Source organism: Engystomops pustulosus, chromosome 3 (assembly GCF_040894005.1).
Source record: "Engystomops pustulosus chromosome 3, aEngPut4.maternal, whole genome shotgun sequence".
Taxonomy (NCBI): domain Eukaryota; kingdom Metazoa; phylum Chordata; class Amphibia; order Anura; family Leptodactylidae; genus Engystomops; species Engystomops pustulosus.
The window spans coordinates 143,522,234-143,544,003 of record NC_092413.1 but is presented as its reverse complement, the minus strand read 5'-3'; the positions used below and the strand labels follow the sequence as shown (position 1 = coordinate 143,544,003).

Below are 21,770 nucleotides of genomic sequence, written 5' to 3'. Positions count from 1 at the left end.
TGTGTTTTTTAGTTTTTTTTTGTGTTTTTTAGTTTTTAAAACCAAACAATGCTATCCTATTGCTATGGCTATTTTCTAGCCAAGTATGAAAGCACACTGCTATGCCAGATGAGATGACGCTGAGTTATGAAAAAATAAACGTAAAATAAAAAGGAAATGGCAGACTGTGCCTAATTGAAATCCAACCCCTAATAAATTATCCCACTTCGGTCTTTGCGATGGATATGTGCGTCACTAAGCGCTAAACACAGCGGTCGCAAGTCTCACTCCAAATTCCTCACAATTGGCTAGTATATGCACTGCAGCAAGGACAGCCACCAGCAGATCAACCAGAAATAAAATATATATAACGCTATTGTAGGCGTAAGTAAGCCGTTTGGATTCTCCTTTGGCTATTTTCTAGCCAAGTATGAAAGCACACTGATGAGATGACGCTGAGTTATGAAAAAATAAACGTAAAATAAAAAGGAAATGGCAGACTGTGCCTAATTGAAATCCAACCCCTAATAAATTTTCCCACTTCGGTCTTTGCGATGGATATGTGCGTCACTAAGCGCTAAACACAGCGGTCGCAAGTCTCACTCCAAATTCCTCACAATTGGCTAGTATATGCACTGCAGCAAGGACAGCCACCAGCAGATCAACCAGAAATAAAATATATATAACGCTATTGTAGGCGTAAGTAAGCCGTTTGGATTCTCCTTTGGCTATTTTCTAGCCAAGTATGACAGCACACTGATGAGATGACGCTGAGTTATGAAAAAATAAACGTAAAATAAAAAGGAAATGGCAGACTGTGCCTAATTGAAATCCAACCCCTAATAAATTTTCCCACTTCGGTCTTTGCGATGGATATGTGCGTCACTAAGCGCTAAACACAGCGGTCGCAAGTCTCACTCCAAATTCCTCACAATTGGCTAGTATATGCACTGCAGCAAGGACAGCCACCAGCAGATCAACCAGAAATAAAATATATATAACGCTATTGTAGGCGTAAGTAAGCCGTTTGGATTCTCCTTTGGCTATTTTCTAGCCAAGTATGAAAGCACACTGATGAGATGACGCTGAGTTATGAAAAAATAAACGTAAAATAAAAAGAAACTGCCAGACTGTGCCTAATTGAAATCAAACCCCTAATAAATTTTCCCACTTTGGTGTTTGAGGTGGATATGTGTGTCACTAAGAGCTAAACACAACGGTAGCAAGTCCCCCTGCAAATTCCTCACAATATGGTACTAGCTGCACTACTAGTGCCAGCAAGCCCAGCCACAAGCAAACAAAAAAAAAAAAAGTATAACGTTATTGTAGCCCTAAGAAGGGCTGTTGGGTTCTTGTTGAATCACTCCTGCCTAACACTATTCTAATAGAACACCCTAACGCTTTCCCTGACCAGCAGCAGCTCTCTCCCTAGCGGCATCCAGACACAGAATGATCCGAGCAGCGCGGGCAGTGGCTAGTCTATCCCAGGGTCACCTGATCTGGCCAGCCAACCATTGCAATCGACGTGTAAGGGGGGTACCACGTCATGCTGGGTGGAGTGCAGAGTCTCCTGGCTTGTGATTGGCTCTGTTTCTGGCCGCCAAAAAGCAAAACGGCGGGAGCTGCCATTTTCTCGAGCGGGCGAAGTATTCGTCCGAGCAACGAGCAGTTTCGAGTACGCTAATGCTCGAACGAGCATCAAGCTCGGACGAGTATGTTCGCTCATCTCTAGTTGTGGGTCATTCATTTATATTGTGAAACGTCATCCAGTCAACCTTGATGCATTTGGTTGAATGTGAGAATAGTACATCCTTGTACAATTTAGAATTCATCTGGCTGCTTCTGTCTTCAGTCACCCCATCAAGAAACACTAGTGAGTCCATTGGAAGCCATGCATGACCATGTCATCGTACAAACTCCACCGCGTAAATTCCGGCCATATGGACCATATGATTACATTTATGAGAAATTATCTTCAGACAGGTACATTATTTTTTTAATAACATCTAATTGAAGAAATGTATTTATAGAGCAGATTAATGAAACTGAATGTGAATGCCAAGACGGGAATACCCCCTTTAAAGGGGTTTCTCCAGTCACAAGTTAGCCCCTTTTCCCAGGATGGAGGTTAACTTGCTGAGCAGTGGCGGTCTGAGAGATGGGACCTCCACAGATCACAAGAAGAGGAGTCCGTTCTACCTCCATTGTATCCCAGATGAACAGAGCAGTCGTGTTGTGCATGTGCCCTGCTGCTCTATTCATTCATCTATTCAATTCTTCTGACGCCATGCTGAGTGCTGTACTTAGCTATCTCCGTCAGTTCTTTAAATAGTGAATCGAGAAGCAGGGTGCATGTGTGACCACACACTCCATTCATTGGGGGGCAATGAGGGTACCCTGTTTTTGTGATTTGTGGGGGTACCATCACTGAGACCCACACCAATCAGCCCCTATCCTCTGGATATAGGCTAACTTGTTGTGAATGGATAACCTCCAAACAGATTAGTGTCCATTTCCCTTTGGTTCTTTTATGAAAGAACTGCAACTCCTAAACACTTCTTCCAATGAGGATGTGAATACCATCATATTAATGCTGAGAGGTAGCACTTTATGTCCTTATTGATGATAGAACTGCAACTTGAATATGTTGTGGTAAACAACTTAAATGGGAAAACTTGTTACTTGCCAAATATTTCTGGGTCTATTTGTAGAGGAGTTAGAGGACAGTGGTAAATGAGCTGACATTTACTTGGAACAAGTGAAGGTTTTAAGCAAGTTGAAAATTAAGAAAAAATAAAAAGTCTCCCATCAATCTAAAAGCAATAAAACCAATCCCAGACAGCTGAGACAATATAGTTACCAAATTACTGTGCCATTGTTTTCTGCAGGGATTGCAGCGTGATGTGCAGTGGCCTGAAAAGAACTGCATCATTATTATTCACAGCTAATGCAGGCATTACCAGTCTGATTTTGTAGGTTTTTAATTACGTTTTTAACTTTTCATCTGTCCACATTAGAACAGTCGTCTAGGTTTCTCTTTGCATTTCCTTCTGTATCTGGCCCATGCACAATCATTCACACAAAACTGCCTTGACAAACAGTGGGGAGCTGATAGCATTTTCTTTTATCAGAATTTCTGCTAACAGTATCCTGCAAGAACTACAGCTCTCCCCTTTAATCAATAACTAATGCCACCCCTGCATTGTGGTTAACATTCTCAGCACGTTTCTATCCAGTTTATGCTCTGCATTGATTGCACAATGTGATACTATATATGGACCCATCCTACTGACAATAATAACACAGAGTTATTATTAATACATTTTTTAAAAAAGGACAACAATATTATCATTATTCCCCTCTCAATAAAAAGATGCTTTAGCGTTGTAGTTTAATGGGTGATGCAAATACTTCCTGCTGACCAGTCCTCTTTAAAGGCAATGTCAAATCATTTATAGCAAGAGGGAAAATGGGGAAGCGCAACTTGTAATTGAAGTGCATGTGCATGGTACTTTATTTACTTCTATGTAACTGCACAACATCACTGTCCCACTAGCTCCATAACAGTGAATGGAGTGCCAGCCTCATGGTTACAGAGGAAATTTCAGTCCCTCTTTCTCTTGGGGGAGGGCTCAAAGTATCTTTCATGGGAAAACCATCTTAAACTATACATTAACAGATTGATATTGTGACCGACAAATTATAATTTTTTTTAATTCTAATTCCTCAGAGAGGAATTAAAAAAAGAAGTTAACTGAAAGAAAAGAAAAAGGTATTCTACTTTCACTATGAATTACTTAACATACAGACATACAGTACATGGACCTATTTGCATTAAGCTTTCATGGAATTTCTATAGGCTTAATAAAAATAGCTAAATATAGAAATGTGTTAATGTGTCTGGAACTCAAATAAAGTCACCTACAAGCTTTAATATCAGGCTTGTTGTCAACAAGTCTTACAGAGGATCTTGCATTCCACTATTAGACTTTGGACCCCCATGTAATGGCATATATATATATATGTGTATATAAATCTACAAGCAGTACTCGGGTTACATACAATAAAGATTCTTTAGGTTAGTTCTTAAGTTGAATTTGTATGTCTGTAAGTCGGGTGTCTTCAACATACAGGGACTGTATGTGTGTGTATGTGTATATATAAATAATAAGTAGACTCCCTATATGTACTACATATAGAGGCAATCACCTTTCCCACAATTTGGCCCAAAGTACAGACTTTGGTAGAATTATAGTACTACAAGTCTAATATTATCATAGCAATCAATTCAAAGTCGTGGACAATCAATTTGTGAGAAAAAAACTTTGGATGATTGAAAACACAACAAGTAGTTGAGGGAATATAAGCCTAGACCTCTTTATTTCATGGTTTTTACACTGTATAATGTTTGTGGTCAATTGATGCATTATTTTTTATCTCTGTTCTCATGTTCCTCAAGTTGCTTGGTGAAGGCATTGTGTGAAAGATACTTAGTTTCCATGGTTACCTTGTTCATATTTTATCTGTTTCCCTCTCATGACATGTTTTTTATGTAACTTCTGGTCTATAGGTTTTAAAATGGAAACATATCTGCTTATCTCATGTTATATTTAGAATCTGCTGATAAGGTGACATAGGGTCAGCCTAAAATGTCTCATTGGGCGTGTCTCATTAAAACACGATACATTTCTATTTTTTTCAGTGACTTTTGTTCTCATGTAATATTTTGTATGCAAACACAATGCAGCCCTTTTAAGCTCAACAGGAATACAGTATTATCTTTACATAGATAAAGTCAAACAGTTCTTCATTTTCTGCAAAGCAAAGGCAAATATATAATAATTTTGGGTAATACAGGCAGTCACCAGGTTACATACAAGATAGGGTCTGTAGGTTTGTTCTTAAGTTGAATTTGTATGTAAGTCGGAACTGTATATTTTATCATTGCAATCCCAGCCAGAACTTTTTTTGTCTCTGCTACAATTGGATTTTAAAAATGTTGGGTTGTCATAAGAATTAATATTAACACTAAAGCTTCATTACAGATATATTTGATACCTATTACAGCTGATCAATGTAGCCTGGGACTAAAGTACAATAAATTACCAATATCTAGAGGTCCGTTTGTAACTAGGGGTCGTATGTAAGTCGAGTGTTCTTAAGTAGGGGACCGCCTGTATTGTCTTAGCGAGTAGATCCCCTAGGTACTTGAACCCTTGGAGGGCTGAAATATTAGTAAATGAAAATGTTAATTTTAAAAAAACAAACAAGTAAAATCACAAACATATTAGGTATAGGTCCCCGAAGGGGCTTGCTGATTTTTACATCAGATTTTCTATAATTTTGCAGCAGTTATAAAATTATTAGTGCATTTTTTCCCACTACTGTCCTACAAACTCCATTTACATGGATTATACTATATGCAGTAATCCTGTGGCGTTTTGTCCATGGATGTTCATCAACATGATGACCCTTCATACCCTCTATTATAAGTAGCTTATGTCAAATTATAAATGGCAGTATCAAAATGTATTTCTAATCTAAACAAATCACACATTTTTAGTAGTTTACACCATGAAACTGCTGAACTATTTTGACCCCTTCAAGACCTAGGTTTTTTTTCTTCGCTTTTTTCATTTCCGTTTTTCTCTCTACTCCTTCCACAAACTATAACTTTTCGATTTTCTTTTACAAAAATATGTGAGTTCTTGTTATTTGGGAGACAAATTGTATTTTTTAGCAACATCATTTAATATTGTACGCCATGTACTGGGAAGCTGTAAAAAAAAAAATACAAATATGGTAGAATTGGAAAACCCCCCCACAGTTGAGCCATATTCTAATTAGCTTTATTTTTAGGAATTTTCAATATACAGACAAGATGATACCTCTCAATTATTGTTTGGATCTTAATACCTTTCGAAAAAATTTATATTTTGATGGATTGAACATATTTGGGACATGGAAATACCTAATATGTTTGTGATTTTACTTGTTTGTTTTTTTTAAAAATTAACATTTTCATTTACTATTTCAGCCCTCCAAGGGTTCAAGTACCTAGGGGATCTGATCGCTAAGACAATACAGGCGGTCCCCTACTTAAGAACACTCGACTTACATACGACCCCTAGTTACAAACGGACCTCTAGATATTGGTAATTTATTGTACTTTAGCCCCAGGCTACAATAATCAGCTGTAACAGTTATCACAGGCGTCTGTAATGAAGCTTTAGTGTTAATATTGATTCTTATGACAATCCAACATTTATAAAATCCAATTGTCACAGAGACCAAAAAAGTTCTGGCTGGGATTACAATGATAAAATATACAGTTCCGACTTACAAACAAATGCAACTTAAGAACCAACCTACAGACCCAATCTTATATGTAACCCGGGGACTGCCTGTATACTGCAATACAACTGTATAACAAGTATAATACAGCTGACAACCACCATGTATGGAGAGGATTCAGTCGGTGAGCCCTCTCCATACAGCCCTTCATGATCGGCCGACATATATATTTGCATTGACCGGTCATGAAAGGGTGAAATGTATTTTGTTATACAGTGTAACAAGGTGTGAGCTTGAGAATGGGACATGGCTTAAAGGGAGACTATCACCAGCTCTTACTCCACTGAACTACCAGCCCCCTCAAGTAAGGTATGAAATGTCCTTTTTCCCTGTATACCTTTTGAAAAATAAGAGGCTGAAGGGGAAGCGTTACTTTACTTGGCCTAATCTTGTGTTCTATAAAAGATTGAAGATTCCTAGCTTTCAAATCACATCATGACCTTGAAGTTCTGTGAGCTAAAGAAACACATAAATAGGCAAACATTTATGCAGCAGAATGATAGTTTCAGAATTTCTGCTGCAGATATATTCTGTGTGGTCCTTACCCTTAGCCAGTATTAAAAACATCCTCCCTTTATTCAGTTGTCCACAATTTTTGAAATCTGTGCTTGCCCTACAAGTTCTTAACTTACTCTATGGGGCAGAATTATCTAGCTGTCTCAAAGACAGAATATTTCTAGTTGCCCGATCACAGCTCAGCTTTCATTTTACCAGTGCTCATGAATATCTTAAAGGGGAGTGTTTATTGGTTGCCATGGGAAACTAGAAATATTCCGACTTTCAGACAGCTTGATAAATGTGCCCCTATGTGTCCAAAGGGTCGAAAACCCTAATTTTTTTCTTTTAACTTTCTGATCTTTTAAACTCACAATGTAAATATTTATTAGAAGACTTAACTTCAGTCACATGGTCCACCTATAATGGTTCCACTTTGTTTGTGCCACCTTTTAGTAGGAGCAAGTTTACATCAGAATTTTACAATGATGTGGGTCAAACGGATTAATTATTGTCTTCTGCAAATTAGTACCAGTTAGAGCATCTCAATGGGGTTCAGGTTAGGACCATCAAAAACCTGTTTACTCCTTTGATCAATCAGAGGTGAACTTGCTCTTTAGTTTTTGATCATTGGCTTGCTGTATAAAGCAATGGTGCTTGAGTTTCAGATCAAGGATGGTTCACTAGGCATCCTTCTTTACCTTTACCTGCCTATGACATATGAAATCTGAAGGGCATATGCCAGTGGTGGCGAACCTATGGCACGGGTGCCAGAGGTGGCACTCAGAGCCCTCTTTGTGGGCACCCTTGCCATCACCCCAGGGTAGAGTTTGCCAGACAGGATTCAAGGCCTCCTGTACTCCCAGGCAGCCCAGAACCCCAGAAGGAAGCTACAGTGATAATCCAAACTTCTTCTACTTCTTTCTACTGAATTGGTTTCCTCGGGTGCCTATACAATTTAAACCTGTGACAGAGCAGGGAGTAATAAGTTACTGCTTAAATTGTCGAATTGGCACTTTGCGAAAAATACATGGGTTTTGGTTGTAGTTTGGGCACTCTGTGTCTAAAAGGTTTGCCATCACTGGCATATGCTATAGTTTCCCTCCTCCCCAGGAGCTCATTGTACCAATAAGGAAGGAAGATCTCTCTGGGCCAATTCTACTGCCGTTTCCTGCAGACAGCCACAGAACCATCTGAAGAGATGGGAAGTCTGTAAATTATTTCTCGCTCATCTACACAAAACAGAAAACAAATAGGCTATAGACTCCCACTTGTCTGGATGCTATTTGCTGATGGGTAGTAGTCAATTGTACGCTAGACATAATCATATCCACAGACAGAAACAGTGATGCAGCATCATACTTCCCTCGGTACATATGTGCAGGCAATGGGGCTCTCCATGGACTGGCTTATTATGCATACAACTGGAACACAGGAGCTTTAAATTATTAAAATGAAACCATTTTAGGATGTATCCTATCCTACCTGTACAATAGCTGTGCTGTTGGGTCAGTGGTCAGTTTTTGTGGACCATATGTTATAAGTGTGTAATCTGTGGCCGAACCACATATGTTTTTCTATGTTTAATGGATCCCCAAAACAGAAGTCTGGCAAAACCCTTTGAAGGGTAGGACCTGGTCTGGGTTTTCTACAGCCTCATGATGGAACTGTGAAAAACACTGTATGTGCATGGGTCTATTGAAATTAGTGTGTCAGTGTGTTGTCCACACACTATTATGGGTCGTTAATGGACTGCGAGTGGTTGGTGTTACATTTGTATTCAGTTTACCACTACACTACTACTACGATCACAGGCCTTAACCACGGCAAGATACAAACAGAATGTGGATGACTTGAATTCTTCAATAGCAATGTCAAAGACTGATCTGTAGTTATCAGATGTGGTTTCTTATAGTTGTCACAACCCTGGGACTTTTCAATACAGGGCCTGTTGTTAATAACTTTTGTACTTTTTTACTAAAAATGTAATGAACATTTAGATTTTTTTTGTTTATTGAGCATGTTGCACTAAAGAGTTTCCAATATAATAACAGGCTGCTCTAAAGCTGGAAACATGGAAGGTGGGTTAGCATTTAACCTTAGTCTATGTTGTGGCTGAATCTATGCTAACTTATACACTGGCTTACACCAATGACTTCCACCAAAATCCACATGATGTGGTCACATCCTACATTTATGAATTTTAAAAGGGGTATTCCAAGATTTATTTTTCTTAGTAGTAGTAATCAGTAATTACTCAGTAATCAGTTACAGTTTGAGGTTACTCTGACAGGCAGCACATATTCTAATCACACGTTTGATGAGTCCACATTTTTTAAAGGAGCGCTATAGTTCATTACTTAGCAAACACAGCAATGTACTAATGTGTTTAGTGCAGTAGTATTGAACCTATGACTGGGGTGCCAGAGGTGGCACACAGAGCCCTCTCAGTAGGCACTCTTTCCACAGAAAGGATTTAAGGGATCCTCCTGCAGTCCCAGGTAGCCCAGGATGTGCCACACTTTGCATTATTTTAAAGTGAAGAATCCTGGTCTACCCAAGACTGCAGGAAGAGAGAGAAGGTGTGGACAGGGTCAGGTTATCATAAGAGTTATTGGAACCCCTTCATTGGGGGCTGTCAAGGGAAGCTCCAGTGGCAACCCGAACTTTCCCTCCTTCTGTCAAAGATATTGGTGTCCTCAGGACCATTAACAGCTGTGGTACAGCCCAGAGTAAAAAAGATTGCAATAAGTTACTGCATACATATCTGTGTTGACAATTTGCAATATTATGTTGCAGTTTGGAAATTCAGCCTATAAAAAGGTTCGCCATCACTGTTGTAGTAGCTGTATATAATACCACATCTTACATTCTCTTGAACAGGGCTAAAAGATAAACCGGTCCTGAGACTGATGGACATGACATCACTGGTCTGTGAAGTGATAGTAGTTCTACCTGATCTGATATTGAATCACTTAAAGACAAGTTGTCAATATAAAAAAATCAATCAATAAATAAATAATAATTAAAAAAAAAATATATCACATTTTAACATGATTACTGTGCCAAGTCTTCCAGCTTCATTCAAAAGCTACATGATACATAACAATGATTACTGTTTGACACTGTTACTGATGTCATATCCGTACAGTTTTAGTCAATTTCCATTACTCTTATGGCATGGGACTTCAGCTGTTCTGCAAGAAGATGTTCTGCCTTGTCAAAGTTTACTCAAACAAAAGACATATTCATTAGTCCTTGCTCCTGTGTGTACCTAACTATACAAGTATCTGGGACCCTACCAATGGCAGTACAGTCCTAAAGGTCCATCAATCACACAAACAAAACCTCCAGGGTTTCTCTCAGGCATTCATGACTTCTGGATGCTCACCAAGAGGCAGCTAAGCACAAGGACTTTTTCACACACACACACAAAACTGAAAGATTATGCATGCACAGAATGCAATGGGACAAGCAGTCCTGGGCAAGAGCTTTGCGTTACTGACTATTTGGCCAGCAGTAGCCAGTCTCACTATACCGGTACAGTGTATGAGATACAATATATTAAGGTAGGGTTTGATTACTTTTTGTTTTGATGAATTCTGTGTTAATATTATGATACTTAGCAGGTTTATTTTGTGAAGGACAAGACCGTTTTCCTAAACAGTGTTATAATAAAAGTGTCACTATTGCCCATAGTAACCAAATCCCATCCTCTATTCTCAGCAAGACTGTGAATGACAGTTGTAATCTTAAATGTTTCCGTTGGCAACAGTGGGAGGATCTGTATGCAGACGGCATGGTGTGTTACATAATATTCCAAGTAACTTTGCAGATAATTCACTTTGTTTCAGTTCTGCTGATTTTGAACTTTGTGGCATTCAATAAAAATATGTGCAGGTTCCATATTGGAATTTGTATGCAGTTTTCCGCAGATATTCATGTGACCCAACAGCTGAGCATTTAATGTGCTGCAGTCATGAGACCCATGACAGTGGATTTTTATTGTATTATGGTCAACTGAACTCCTAAAATGACTTGCTCACAGGAATCAAACTGAATATGAATAAATAAAAGACAGAAAGAACAGAGAAAGCAGGCTCTATTTTTTCCTGGTGTACGGCGCAGAACGGAACCGCCGCCATCTATGGGGACGTATATGCGCCCGCAAATTTGCGGCTGCATGTACGTCCCCCCCAGATGGCCATGTGAATGAACCCTAATCTTGAAATTCTGAAAAAGTACCTCAGTCCAATAGATAAAAAATTTATTATGAGACATTAGACTAATAAAAGGTATGCAGCAAAGCATACATTCAAATACACTACATGCATGGTGCAAAAGCACAAACTCCATATCCATTAAAAAACATAACATCAAAACCACTTACTGATGGAGAGAAAAGGATTTACTAGCTAATAATAATGACATAATGGAGTGGGGGTATATGATGCAGCAAATTAATTTTCAGTTCAAATAGATCATGTGTTGTAAAGCAGGAACAAATGTTCCAGTGTAAGTATTAATAAGCCCTGCCTAACCCCTCCAATTTATTTATTACATGGCTTAGAGCAGGAAGGTGTTAAATAACTATCCAAAGAGCCCATCGGCTCCTGGAGCCCAATTAAATCATATTTTTTTACATCATGTGGATGACCAGGGGCATGTGTTTTGCTTACCTGGGAAAGAGATAACACCAGGTTAGGCCGACTTAATACCTCATTTTTGTAATCCGTTGTACAAATACGTTCAGAGAATTCCCAACGTGTCCTTAAAACGGAGGGCTAGGACGTATCCCACTGTATTTCAAACAGTGGGATACGTCCTCCTGTTCCTCTCCCAACCCCCTTCAAAGTGGGAGAAGGCATGAACATCCGCAGAAGCCAATGATTGGCTGCTACCAATGTACAGGGTGGCTCACCAATGATGTCACTGTCTTTATGCTCAACATCCCCCCTCCCCCCATTGCCTCTAATGGCCTCTATGGAGTGTATATGTCACTCAGTAGGAGGGGGCACTGTGTCATATTTTTTTGCACAGTATATGACATATACTGAGAAGCTGGAAGCATAAAGGATGCCTCTCCTCCTTTTGACAGTATGGGGCACATTTACTAAGAACAGTACAAACTGCACCTTTAACATAGGGCATGCAACACATTTCTGTCAGACTTTGCATGTTAAATCTGGCGCATGGTCCGACTGAGCACCGGAACGCCCCCTTCAGTGCAGAAATTTGTGTCGCATGAAGCATACTGCAGCCACGCCCCAAACGGTCACGTGTGACACAAATATGGCGCAGGCACTTCTTAAATACCTGTGCAAGCAGTTTGCACCTAAAAGAATGTGCAAAGTCCAAGAGAAAACTGGCACAGAGCCCTTAGTAAATGTGCCCTATATGTCTATGTATATGCTCCGCATATCTGTTGGGTGCTTTCTATGTATATACGCTGATCTTAAGACGAAGTGTGAAAGTAGTCTCAGTGTGATGCTTCAGGACAATGTTAATGTGGCAATGTTTAATAAAAAATAAATTGAAAACCTGGTCATTGCCTCCAATGTGCACCATTCTTGGGCCTAATATACCATGTGGCCATAGAATATGGATCATCACACTGGAAATATTCTTTAGGAACAGAAAGATCAAGTTGTGGATTTCCCTGATCTGAAGAGCATCTTTGGAGTATGGTGGAAAAACATGTCTGATCCATGGAGCTACAACCAACTTACAGGAATGAAAGTGCATATAGTACTACTAAAATTGTGCTGCCAAATACCATAGGACACCTTCAAAGGTCTATTGGAGAGGTCTAATCATCCAGCAGAGCTGTTTTGGTTTTAACAATATTAGTTGCAGTAGGTATGTGTAAAATGTCCATTTAGAAGACTAGCATTTCATTTTTATTTTTTTTAAAGGAAATCAACCACTCAAAAAAGAAACAAAATAAACCTAGAAATACTCACCTCTGCTCCTCTGATCTTGATTCCAGCGCTGTCCGCCACTAGTCTTGACATTCTGGGATCACCTAGAAAAGAAAGTTATACTTGGCACCACGGAGACAAGATGTCCGGTGATCTGTGCTGCTAATTATGCATGCCTTCACACATCTCTCTCCCATGCTTGGAGAGAGGCAACGTCAAGTGAGATGTGCTTCGCGCTCCCAGCATTGGAGAGGAAAGTGGCGGGGGTGTGCCTAATTAGCAGCCCGGAGCCAAACATCTTGTCTTGTTTCTTTTCTACGTGATCCCAGCGTGTCAAGACTAGTGTCGGACGGTGAAGGGATCAAGGAGGTGGGTATTTCTAGTTTTATTAGTGGTTGATTTCTTCTAATTTCTCCAATTACTAAAATACCAGATTAACTAAATCTTATAAACTCTGTCTATAACCCATTTCTCACAGGGATCCCCTGGATTATTTAAGGTCTACAGCCAGAACTTCAGCACACTAATCCATAAACCAGTAACCCTTCACACAATGAACAGTAATCTCTTAGAAGGAAAACACCAAAAACACAAACATTTCTACTTGCCCCCCCATCAATGAAGACAGATGTTTTAGTGTTCATCTACACAGACAAAAACATGGTTGACAACTTTTTTTTTGACTTTAGTAGAAAGAGCTAGTAATATTTTGCAATATGGTGTGACACAAGAGAAACTACTCTTTTAGCTGTTTTTAGAATAACTATATAAGGGGTTCCCAACCTGTGGGTCACGACCCCGGCAGGGGTCGAATGACCAAAACACAGGGGTCGCCTAAAGCCATCGGAGCCTCGATTTTATCGCGTTTTGGGTGCAAATACAACATTCTTGTACATGGTTTGGGGTCACCGCAACATGGGGAACTGTATTGCGGGGTCACAGCATTAGAAAGGTTGAGAACCACTGAACTATATTAACTTTGTAGTACATAGCTTTCTAGTTTAGTGTAAAAATTGCAACTAGAAAGACTTCACTAAACCTTTGCTAAGAAAAGGCCCATTTGACAAGAGAGGACAAGTCAAGGGCATATTACAGATACCATTGCAATTTTCACATGTGTAACAGCCATTGATAATTACATGTACAGTCATAGCTATTGTGGATGCCACCCGAATGAACCTGTTCGATCACTGGACAGAATCCAAGCAGATAACAAGTGTTTTTTTATTGATCCTCAGTATATTAACTTGTCTTTATCATTTAGTTTGAGTGATAAGACAGTCGATACTATTAATCCCTTATTCTTCAAGCCTTACCTTGACCTTCATTACTGGAGAAGAGCAAAGGTGGTTTATGTGTACTCTATTGCGGCAACTTGATAGATAACAATTGTAAATGCCAAATATTTGATAAAACCTGGTATAGAAAGATTCAAGACTACTACTGATTTACTGTAACAGACATATACATTTAGTCTCAGTATGCGCAGAATCACATCAATGTTAATTGCCACAATGAAAGAAATCATAAGCTTCCTTTAAACTCCAGCAGACATTGAGATCAAATATGTATGAGTCAATGAATATCCTGCCATTATTAAAATAACTATGGCTTGATGTATGTAGGTGGATGTGCTGCAGAGTCGGGGGCCAGGGAGTATCTAGCTCCTATTTGTTCATGTTACACGTATGACATGGAAAGTTAGAAATGGATATTTGCTTATAACATAGCTCTATTGACTTATGGATATATGCTGGGGTATCACAATAAAGGTTGGAGAATTGTTGTTCCACTGTTAAAACTCACCAGGTCCTGTTTGTCCAGAACATGGAAACAAGATTGTAAAACATTAAAAAAAAACTTCTTTTAAGAATGTTGTGGATCAATCTTCCTGCCTTAGAATTTTTAAATTTCTTATTGTTGTGGTGATTTGTTGTTATTTTTTGTAATCTCTTACAGTTTGCATAGCAATGTTAGAACTATTGAGTTATTACATTTTGTCAGGCTTAGACTATTTGACACTAAACAGGTCAAAGAAACAGTAAAAAAAAGAGTTTACATTTATGGCCACTATACATTGCTATTTATAGCTGTGTGGATGATTTTTTTTATACTATAAAGAGAGGTTGGACTTTTTCGATTCATTTGAGGGTATTGTGCCCTTATCCACATTATCCCTTAGTCAAATAACACCACCAGAAGTAGAGTTACAGCAGCCGGATCCAACATACTGTATTTCACTTAGAGATGGACAATCTCTTTAAAATGCATATAGAAAAAAATTTGTTTGAATTGCCCTTTAAAATACAGCTAGCCCCTTATATAATATTATTTGTATATTAGCACCCATGTAATGCTAATCATATTACATGTTATTTACCTAATACATCACTAGGGAGACATGATACAGCCACGTATTCCCATATGTAAGGGTCATAACATTATGGATGGATACTGAACTCCGAAAGAACACTATCAGCAAGAACAAAGTCTTAGGCCTGAACAAGTGAATTATTAGCTGAGAGGACAGATAATTATTCAGGCAAATAACGATCTGCAAGCCTTCAGTACATACACCTTACTAATAATGTGTTCCAAGAAAAGAAAACACATATCAGGCCACACAAAATGACAACTAGTTTTTTTTCTGGGCTACAGTTTAGTGCTACAAAACTGACAAATGTGGCATTTCATGTATCCTCCCCTTATCCTAACCCCTTCCCCCCTTTTTACTAGTACCCAGGACATGGTCTCCTAGCTGGGAACCATTCTACTTTACAGTTTTACTTTTTTATTTTAGCGTGATATTTGGTTATGTGTACGCGACCCTTCACTGGTTTACACACTTTTTTTCTTGATTTTGTGATAGTCGCTCTTCTGATCTTATAATATTTGGTATCACTTGAACAAATTCTGCCAGGTTTTTTTTATGAAACAGACTCTTGGAATTGATACTTTTAAGTTTATGTTTTATGTTAAGTTTTATATGTTTTCCTTTTTCTGCTTTTTTTATACTTATTCTATTCTTTTATACATTTATTCCTTTTTTCCCCTTTGTTTTACATACATAAATATATTAAAAAGTAATACTTAAAAATGTGGCACCCACACAGTAGTAGAACATAGAAATACTCACCCACGGAATACAATACAAAACACCCCTTTGTATTCTGCATAACCCTTCTACAAACACATAATTTCTGGCCCGATGGGCGTGTGATAGCTAAATTATCTTTCAATGCTCAAAAATAAGATTCAGGAATGTAAAAATAAACAAAATACTATGTTTAATTCTATCTATTTTTCTCTGATATCACAAAATAAGCAGATACAAGTAAAATAGCCTCACAACTGTAGAAAGGAACAGCATTACAGAGAACAAGTCAGGACGATTTGGGACACTAAACTAACTACAAGTCCTTATAGACCTATGGTTTGGGTCCCAGATCACCCTGTATCATGTCATTCTGTGGCAGCTATCAAAAAAAACAAATGTTTATACTTACCTAGAGATAAGGCACATCAGACTCATGTCTTTTGCACCCATACGAACATGTGCTATATTGGACCACAAATAAAAGATCCATGATACGTTCTTTGCTGCCTGTGTGTCATCAGTGTATGAAGTTTGCTTCATACCTCCTAGGTCCTGCCCTGAGTTTTGTGGCTTGGGCAGTCGGCTTACACATCTACGGTGTGCTCGTGCCCAAGGAAATACATCTGTCCGTGTGTATTTGTTAGATCATCAAATTATTTTAGGGTTTTAAATTATTAAACAGATTCCATGACAAAAGATACACTTTCTTTGTCAATAACACTAAACACATCACTTATTCCACCACCATTTTGCAGCAGTGGTTTCATGCTGCGGCAGGAGGACAGAGCAAAGCCATAAAAAAAGAACGCTTTCCGCACAGAGAATTCAATGTGATAAGCTAACAAGCTCCAGTTTAAATTTGAAGCAGAAATCTGTTTCAGCTCTAGATTTGTTCGGATGAATTATTTACATTGGTACTTTATTACGCCGCAGATTTTCCACACCAAAATCCACATGGAAAATCTGAGCATGCAGGCATCCCAAGTCATCCAACATTTCCCCAACTCAAGGCTACATGCACATGGTATGTAGTGCTCCCATGAACCATTGTTTGTATGTGTCAATTTTAAAAGACTGCCCAGACCCACAATATGGGCAGGAGTAGGACCTACTCAATCGTTTGGAGTCCACAACCTTGTGCATGTGCAAATTTACAGTAAATGGGGACATGTGCTAGCTGTAACAAATACAACTAGCAGATTTTCTTAAACATTTGTGTGTATGTAACCTAGCACAGTGTGGGGAGCCTGACTACTATCATGATCATCTATAATGCTGCACTATGGTCCCAAAATGTATTTCTGAAGAAAGGTTGGGACTCCCAGCATGACAGATGCTCTGGGATGTTCTGCAAAGTATTCAGTTGTGTCAGTAGTGCATTGGCTGTCCTGCCACACAGCAGATACAGCCCTCATTGTGTTATTATAGCTCTTACCACAGTGTATATAACCCTCCAGGACCAGGCCCTCTTCAGTTTTTACTTTTCCTTTTTTCACTTCTCTCATTCCTAAAGCCATAACATGTTATTTGCTAGCGTCTTCCTAGTGTCACAAATATTTTGTGCTATATATCGGAAATCTAAAAAAGATTAAACATGCAATGGAATTGACTTAAAAATCTAGCTGCACCATTTTCTTACAGGCTTTGTTTTTACAGCTTTCACTTTGTAGTCCCAATGACACTTCACCTTTATTTTTTGGGTCAGTCGATCACAGTAAGATAACTTGGGATGCCATCTTTCTACAGCCTTACACTACTTCCACATGAGGTCCACTCACACACTGATGAAAGTAGCCGCTAAGTTTTGTCTTGGGCGGGTTGGTCGGCTCACACTTGGACCAGTAGAAATTAAGTCAATAGAAATTTGTATGCTTACTGAATCAATGCTTAGCATATAGACAAAAACTATGCCTTAGGGTGCAAAACATACAGTGCAACAGCCCTTTTGATTGACCTGTAAAAAGTGGAAATTTCCTTGTTTTAGCTCATTTTTACAGACCACCTATATATAATGATGGGTTCCACCAGGAAGCATCACAGCCATGAATAATTGGACACAAAACAGGCTTCCATCAATACTAGCACATAAAATAAATGAAATATAATACAAGAATCTGAGCAGCACCGCCGAGACCTCTAAAGCATGGAACTTAAACTTGAATAGTTTAAGTATTAATTATTTTGTTTTATATCCCAGACAATTCCTTAATGTAGAGTATACTGTGTCCTAGGCTAAAGTTCAGCATTAGGGATTTGAGGACCCAAACTTTAAGTTGGGGTGCATCACAATCACAGCTAGGAGGTAGGGGCATCAATTTGCCCGATTGACTGCACAGCCACCAATTTGGCAATATGTCCAGGTCACACGGGAAGCACCCAAACCCGGACTTAAAAAGGAATCTCAATCACCTCTATTCAGCATCTGTATTTCTTCTGTATTTTCTTCATACCAATTGCTAATATATGGGAAAAAAATGAATGTTATGTTTCTAAAAGGTTGTAAAATGTTACATAACAGCAGCACACTTGTTGACAAGAGGTTAGCAGACCCAAACTTTAGGTTCTTGTCTGGGGTTCGACACCCGGTTGGGAGCCATTCTTCATTGTTAGCAAGATGCAGGACCCAACAGCAAAAGCCCAACTGTCCCTATGACAGTCAAAGTGGCCTGTTTGCTTTCGTTTATGTGCCACATCTGACATTTCCTTTTTGTTATATGTGGGTATCTAACAAGGCAAATGGCCATTATGGCTGTAAAAAGAGCCTAATAATCAGGTACTTTGCTAATATAAAAACCATCCATGATTTCTAAGATATATTACAGATTCCTGCTTATTTTGGTGTTCTATTTTTCCTTTGGTTGAACTTAAGTAGTAAAACCTTGAGGACACGTAATAAAATAAAAGGGGCTACAGACTTCTTTAAACAAAAAAAGGTGAAAGAACCGGCAAAAGCGATTGTATCTTTTTGACTAAACTTTTTTTTATGTTGTGGGAATAATATTAAAGGTTACCCTTTCATGTCTAGTGTTAGGGATAGGATATTTTTAAGTTTTAAAAAAATAAAATAAAAAAATACAGCATCACACGAATGAGCTATGCGGTTCAAGTCTAACCCAGTACAAAATAGAGCGAATCCATCCTATAATATGTGAATGCAGATGTTCAGGGTACTTATGCAAAAAGTACTCTCCCAATATGTACGTGCCATTGAGCCCATCAAATGCCTGGTCCAAGGGTTCTAGATAGGGTACATAGGTTTGTTCTTAAATAGAATTTGTATGCAATTCGAAACTATATTTTATAATTGTAGATCCAGACAAAATATTTTTTTGCCCCAGTGACAATCAGAGTTTTACATTTTTTTGCTATAATGGGACCAAGGATTATTAATAAAGCTTCATTACAGACGCCTTACAGCTGATCACTTCACCAGAGGTTACAGGGGGCAAAGGGTTTTTAAACTATGGGTTGTCTGTAAGTCGGGGACCCTAATATATATATATATATATATATATATATATATATATATATATATTTGAGAACGTATACACACACGTCTATGTAACTCATTACTGGCTATGGGTAGGGGAGCACAGCTCAGGGGCTATGATATGATAAGACAAGACAGAGCTTCCTCGTATCAATTCTCTATCCTCTCTCCATTCCAGTGCTGCCAGTGTAACCTGCATATGGCTCCGGTGCAGATGTGAGACTACAAGTCCCACAATGCCTTCAGAATACTTGAACGTGACAGCTCAAGTTTCCTCTGCGATCTTCAACTTGTGGATCCCCGCTACTGGCTGCAGGGCATTCTGGGAGCTGTAGTCTCAAAAACAGCTGGAGAGCCAAAGGTTGCAGATGAGCCGTGAACTTGAGGTGTACGCGGTGTATGGAGCGGTATGGAGAAGCTGCAGGCAGGTCATCTCTAATGACACGAGACGGCGCGGCTTCCTGGCCGCCACTCACCAGTGTCTGCTCGTATTTCAGAGCCCTCGGCTCCATCCCGTTCCCGGGCATGGCTGCGGCTCTTCCCCTCCTGGCTGGGTCTGACACAGCCTGCAGCCGCTGTGTCTCTAGCTCGTTCTCATTCAGGACAAGTCTCTCTGTCCCACGTCTCTCTGCAGCCCCCGCCCCCGGAGTTATGGACCCGCCCAGCTTCCCGCCTCCTCCCCGCCTCTGCTCTGTACTTCTCCCCTCATCCCCTCAGTGTACACTTATGCTGTGCCCCTAATGTGACGCCTCTGTGACATTGCGAGGAATAGTTCTCCTTATCTCGTGCTGGAAAAACCTATTTGCATACACAGAGGAACACATTCTAGCAGAATCCCTCTCAAGACTCCATTGACTAAAGCACTTATACCATCACAATCCATAGAACAACCATGGCTCTCATGAGGACATATAAGCAGCCGGATATACGTCCTATAGATGGCTATGGCGATACAGGGGCCGTACGGTGCCAGACACAAGAGAGTTACGCCACGCTGTGTGTATTTTATATTAAATACAGCGTGCCGCCATATACCATACAATACATACAGCGTGCCGCCATATACCATACAATACATACAGCGTGCCGCCATATACCATACAATACATACAGCGTGCCGCCATATACCATACAATACATACAGCGTGCCGCCATATACCATACAATACATACAGCGTGCCACCTATTACCATACAATACATACAGCATGCCGCCATATACCATACAATACATACAGCATGCTGCCATATACCATACAATACATACAGCGTGCCGCCATATACCATACAATACATACAGCGTGCCGCCATATACCATACAATACATACAGCGTGCCGCCATATACCATATAATACATACAGCGTGCCGCCATATACCATACAATACATACAGCGTGCCGCCATATACCATACAATACATACAGCGTGCCGCCATATACCATACAATACATACAGCGTGCCGCCATATACCATACAATACATACAGCGTGCCGCCATATACCATACAATACATACAGCGTGCCGCCATATACCATACAATACATACAGCGTGCCCTCATATACCATACAATACATACAGCGTGCCCTCATATACCATACAATACATACAGCGTGCCGCCATATACCATACAATACATACAGCGTGCCGCCATATACCATACAATACATACAGCGTGCAGCCATATACCATACAATACATACAGCATGCCACCATATACCATACACTACATACAGCGTGCCGCCATATACCATACAATACATACAGCGCGCCGATAAATACCATATAATACATACAGCATGCCGCCATATACCATATAATACATACAGCGTGCCGCCATATACCATACAATACATACAGCGTGCCGCCATATACCATAAAATACATACAGCGTGCCGCCATATACCATACAATACATACAGCGTGCAGCCATATACCATACAATACATACAGCATGCCACCATATACCATACACTACATACAGCGTGCCGCCATATACCATACAATACATACAGCGCGCCGATAAATACCATATAATACATACAGCATGCCGCCATATAATACATACAGCGTGCTGCCATATACCATACAATACATACAGCGCGCCGATAAATACCATATAATACATACAGCATGCCGCCATATAATACATACAGTGTGCTGCCATATACCATACAATACATACAGCGTGCCGCCATATACCATACAATACATACAGCGTGCCGCCATATACCATACAATACATACAGCGTGCCGCCATATACCATATAATACATACAGCGTGCCGCCATATACCATACAATACATACAGCGTGCCGCCATATACCATACAATACATACAGCGTGCCGCCATATACCATACAATACATACAGCGTGCCGCCATATACCATACAATACATACAGCGTGCCGCCATATACCATACAATACATACAGCG

General features: G+C 39.5%; 1 protein-coding gene across 2 annotated transcripts in view; it reads right to left on the bottom strand.

The window, feature by feature from the left end:
* Positions 1–19,972, bottom strand: part of CLCN2 (chloride voltage-gated channel 2) — a 99,802-nt gene extending 79,830 nt beyond the window's left edge. For both annotated transcript variants that reach the window (XM_072142368.1, XM_072142369.1), the window contains exon 1: positions 19,813–19,972. In XM_072142368.1, the coding sequence (XP_071998469.1) occupies positions 19,813–19,863 (51 nt within the window). In that variant the 5' untranslated portion in view covers positions 19,864–19,972. The remainder of the gene's footprint in view (positions 1–19,812) is intronic.
* Between the last annotated feature and the right edge of the window lie 1,798 nt (positions 19,973–21,770).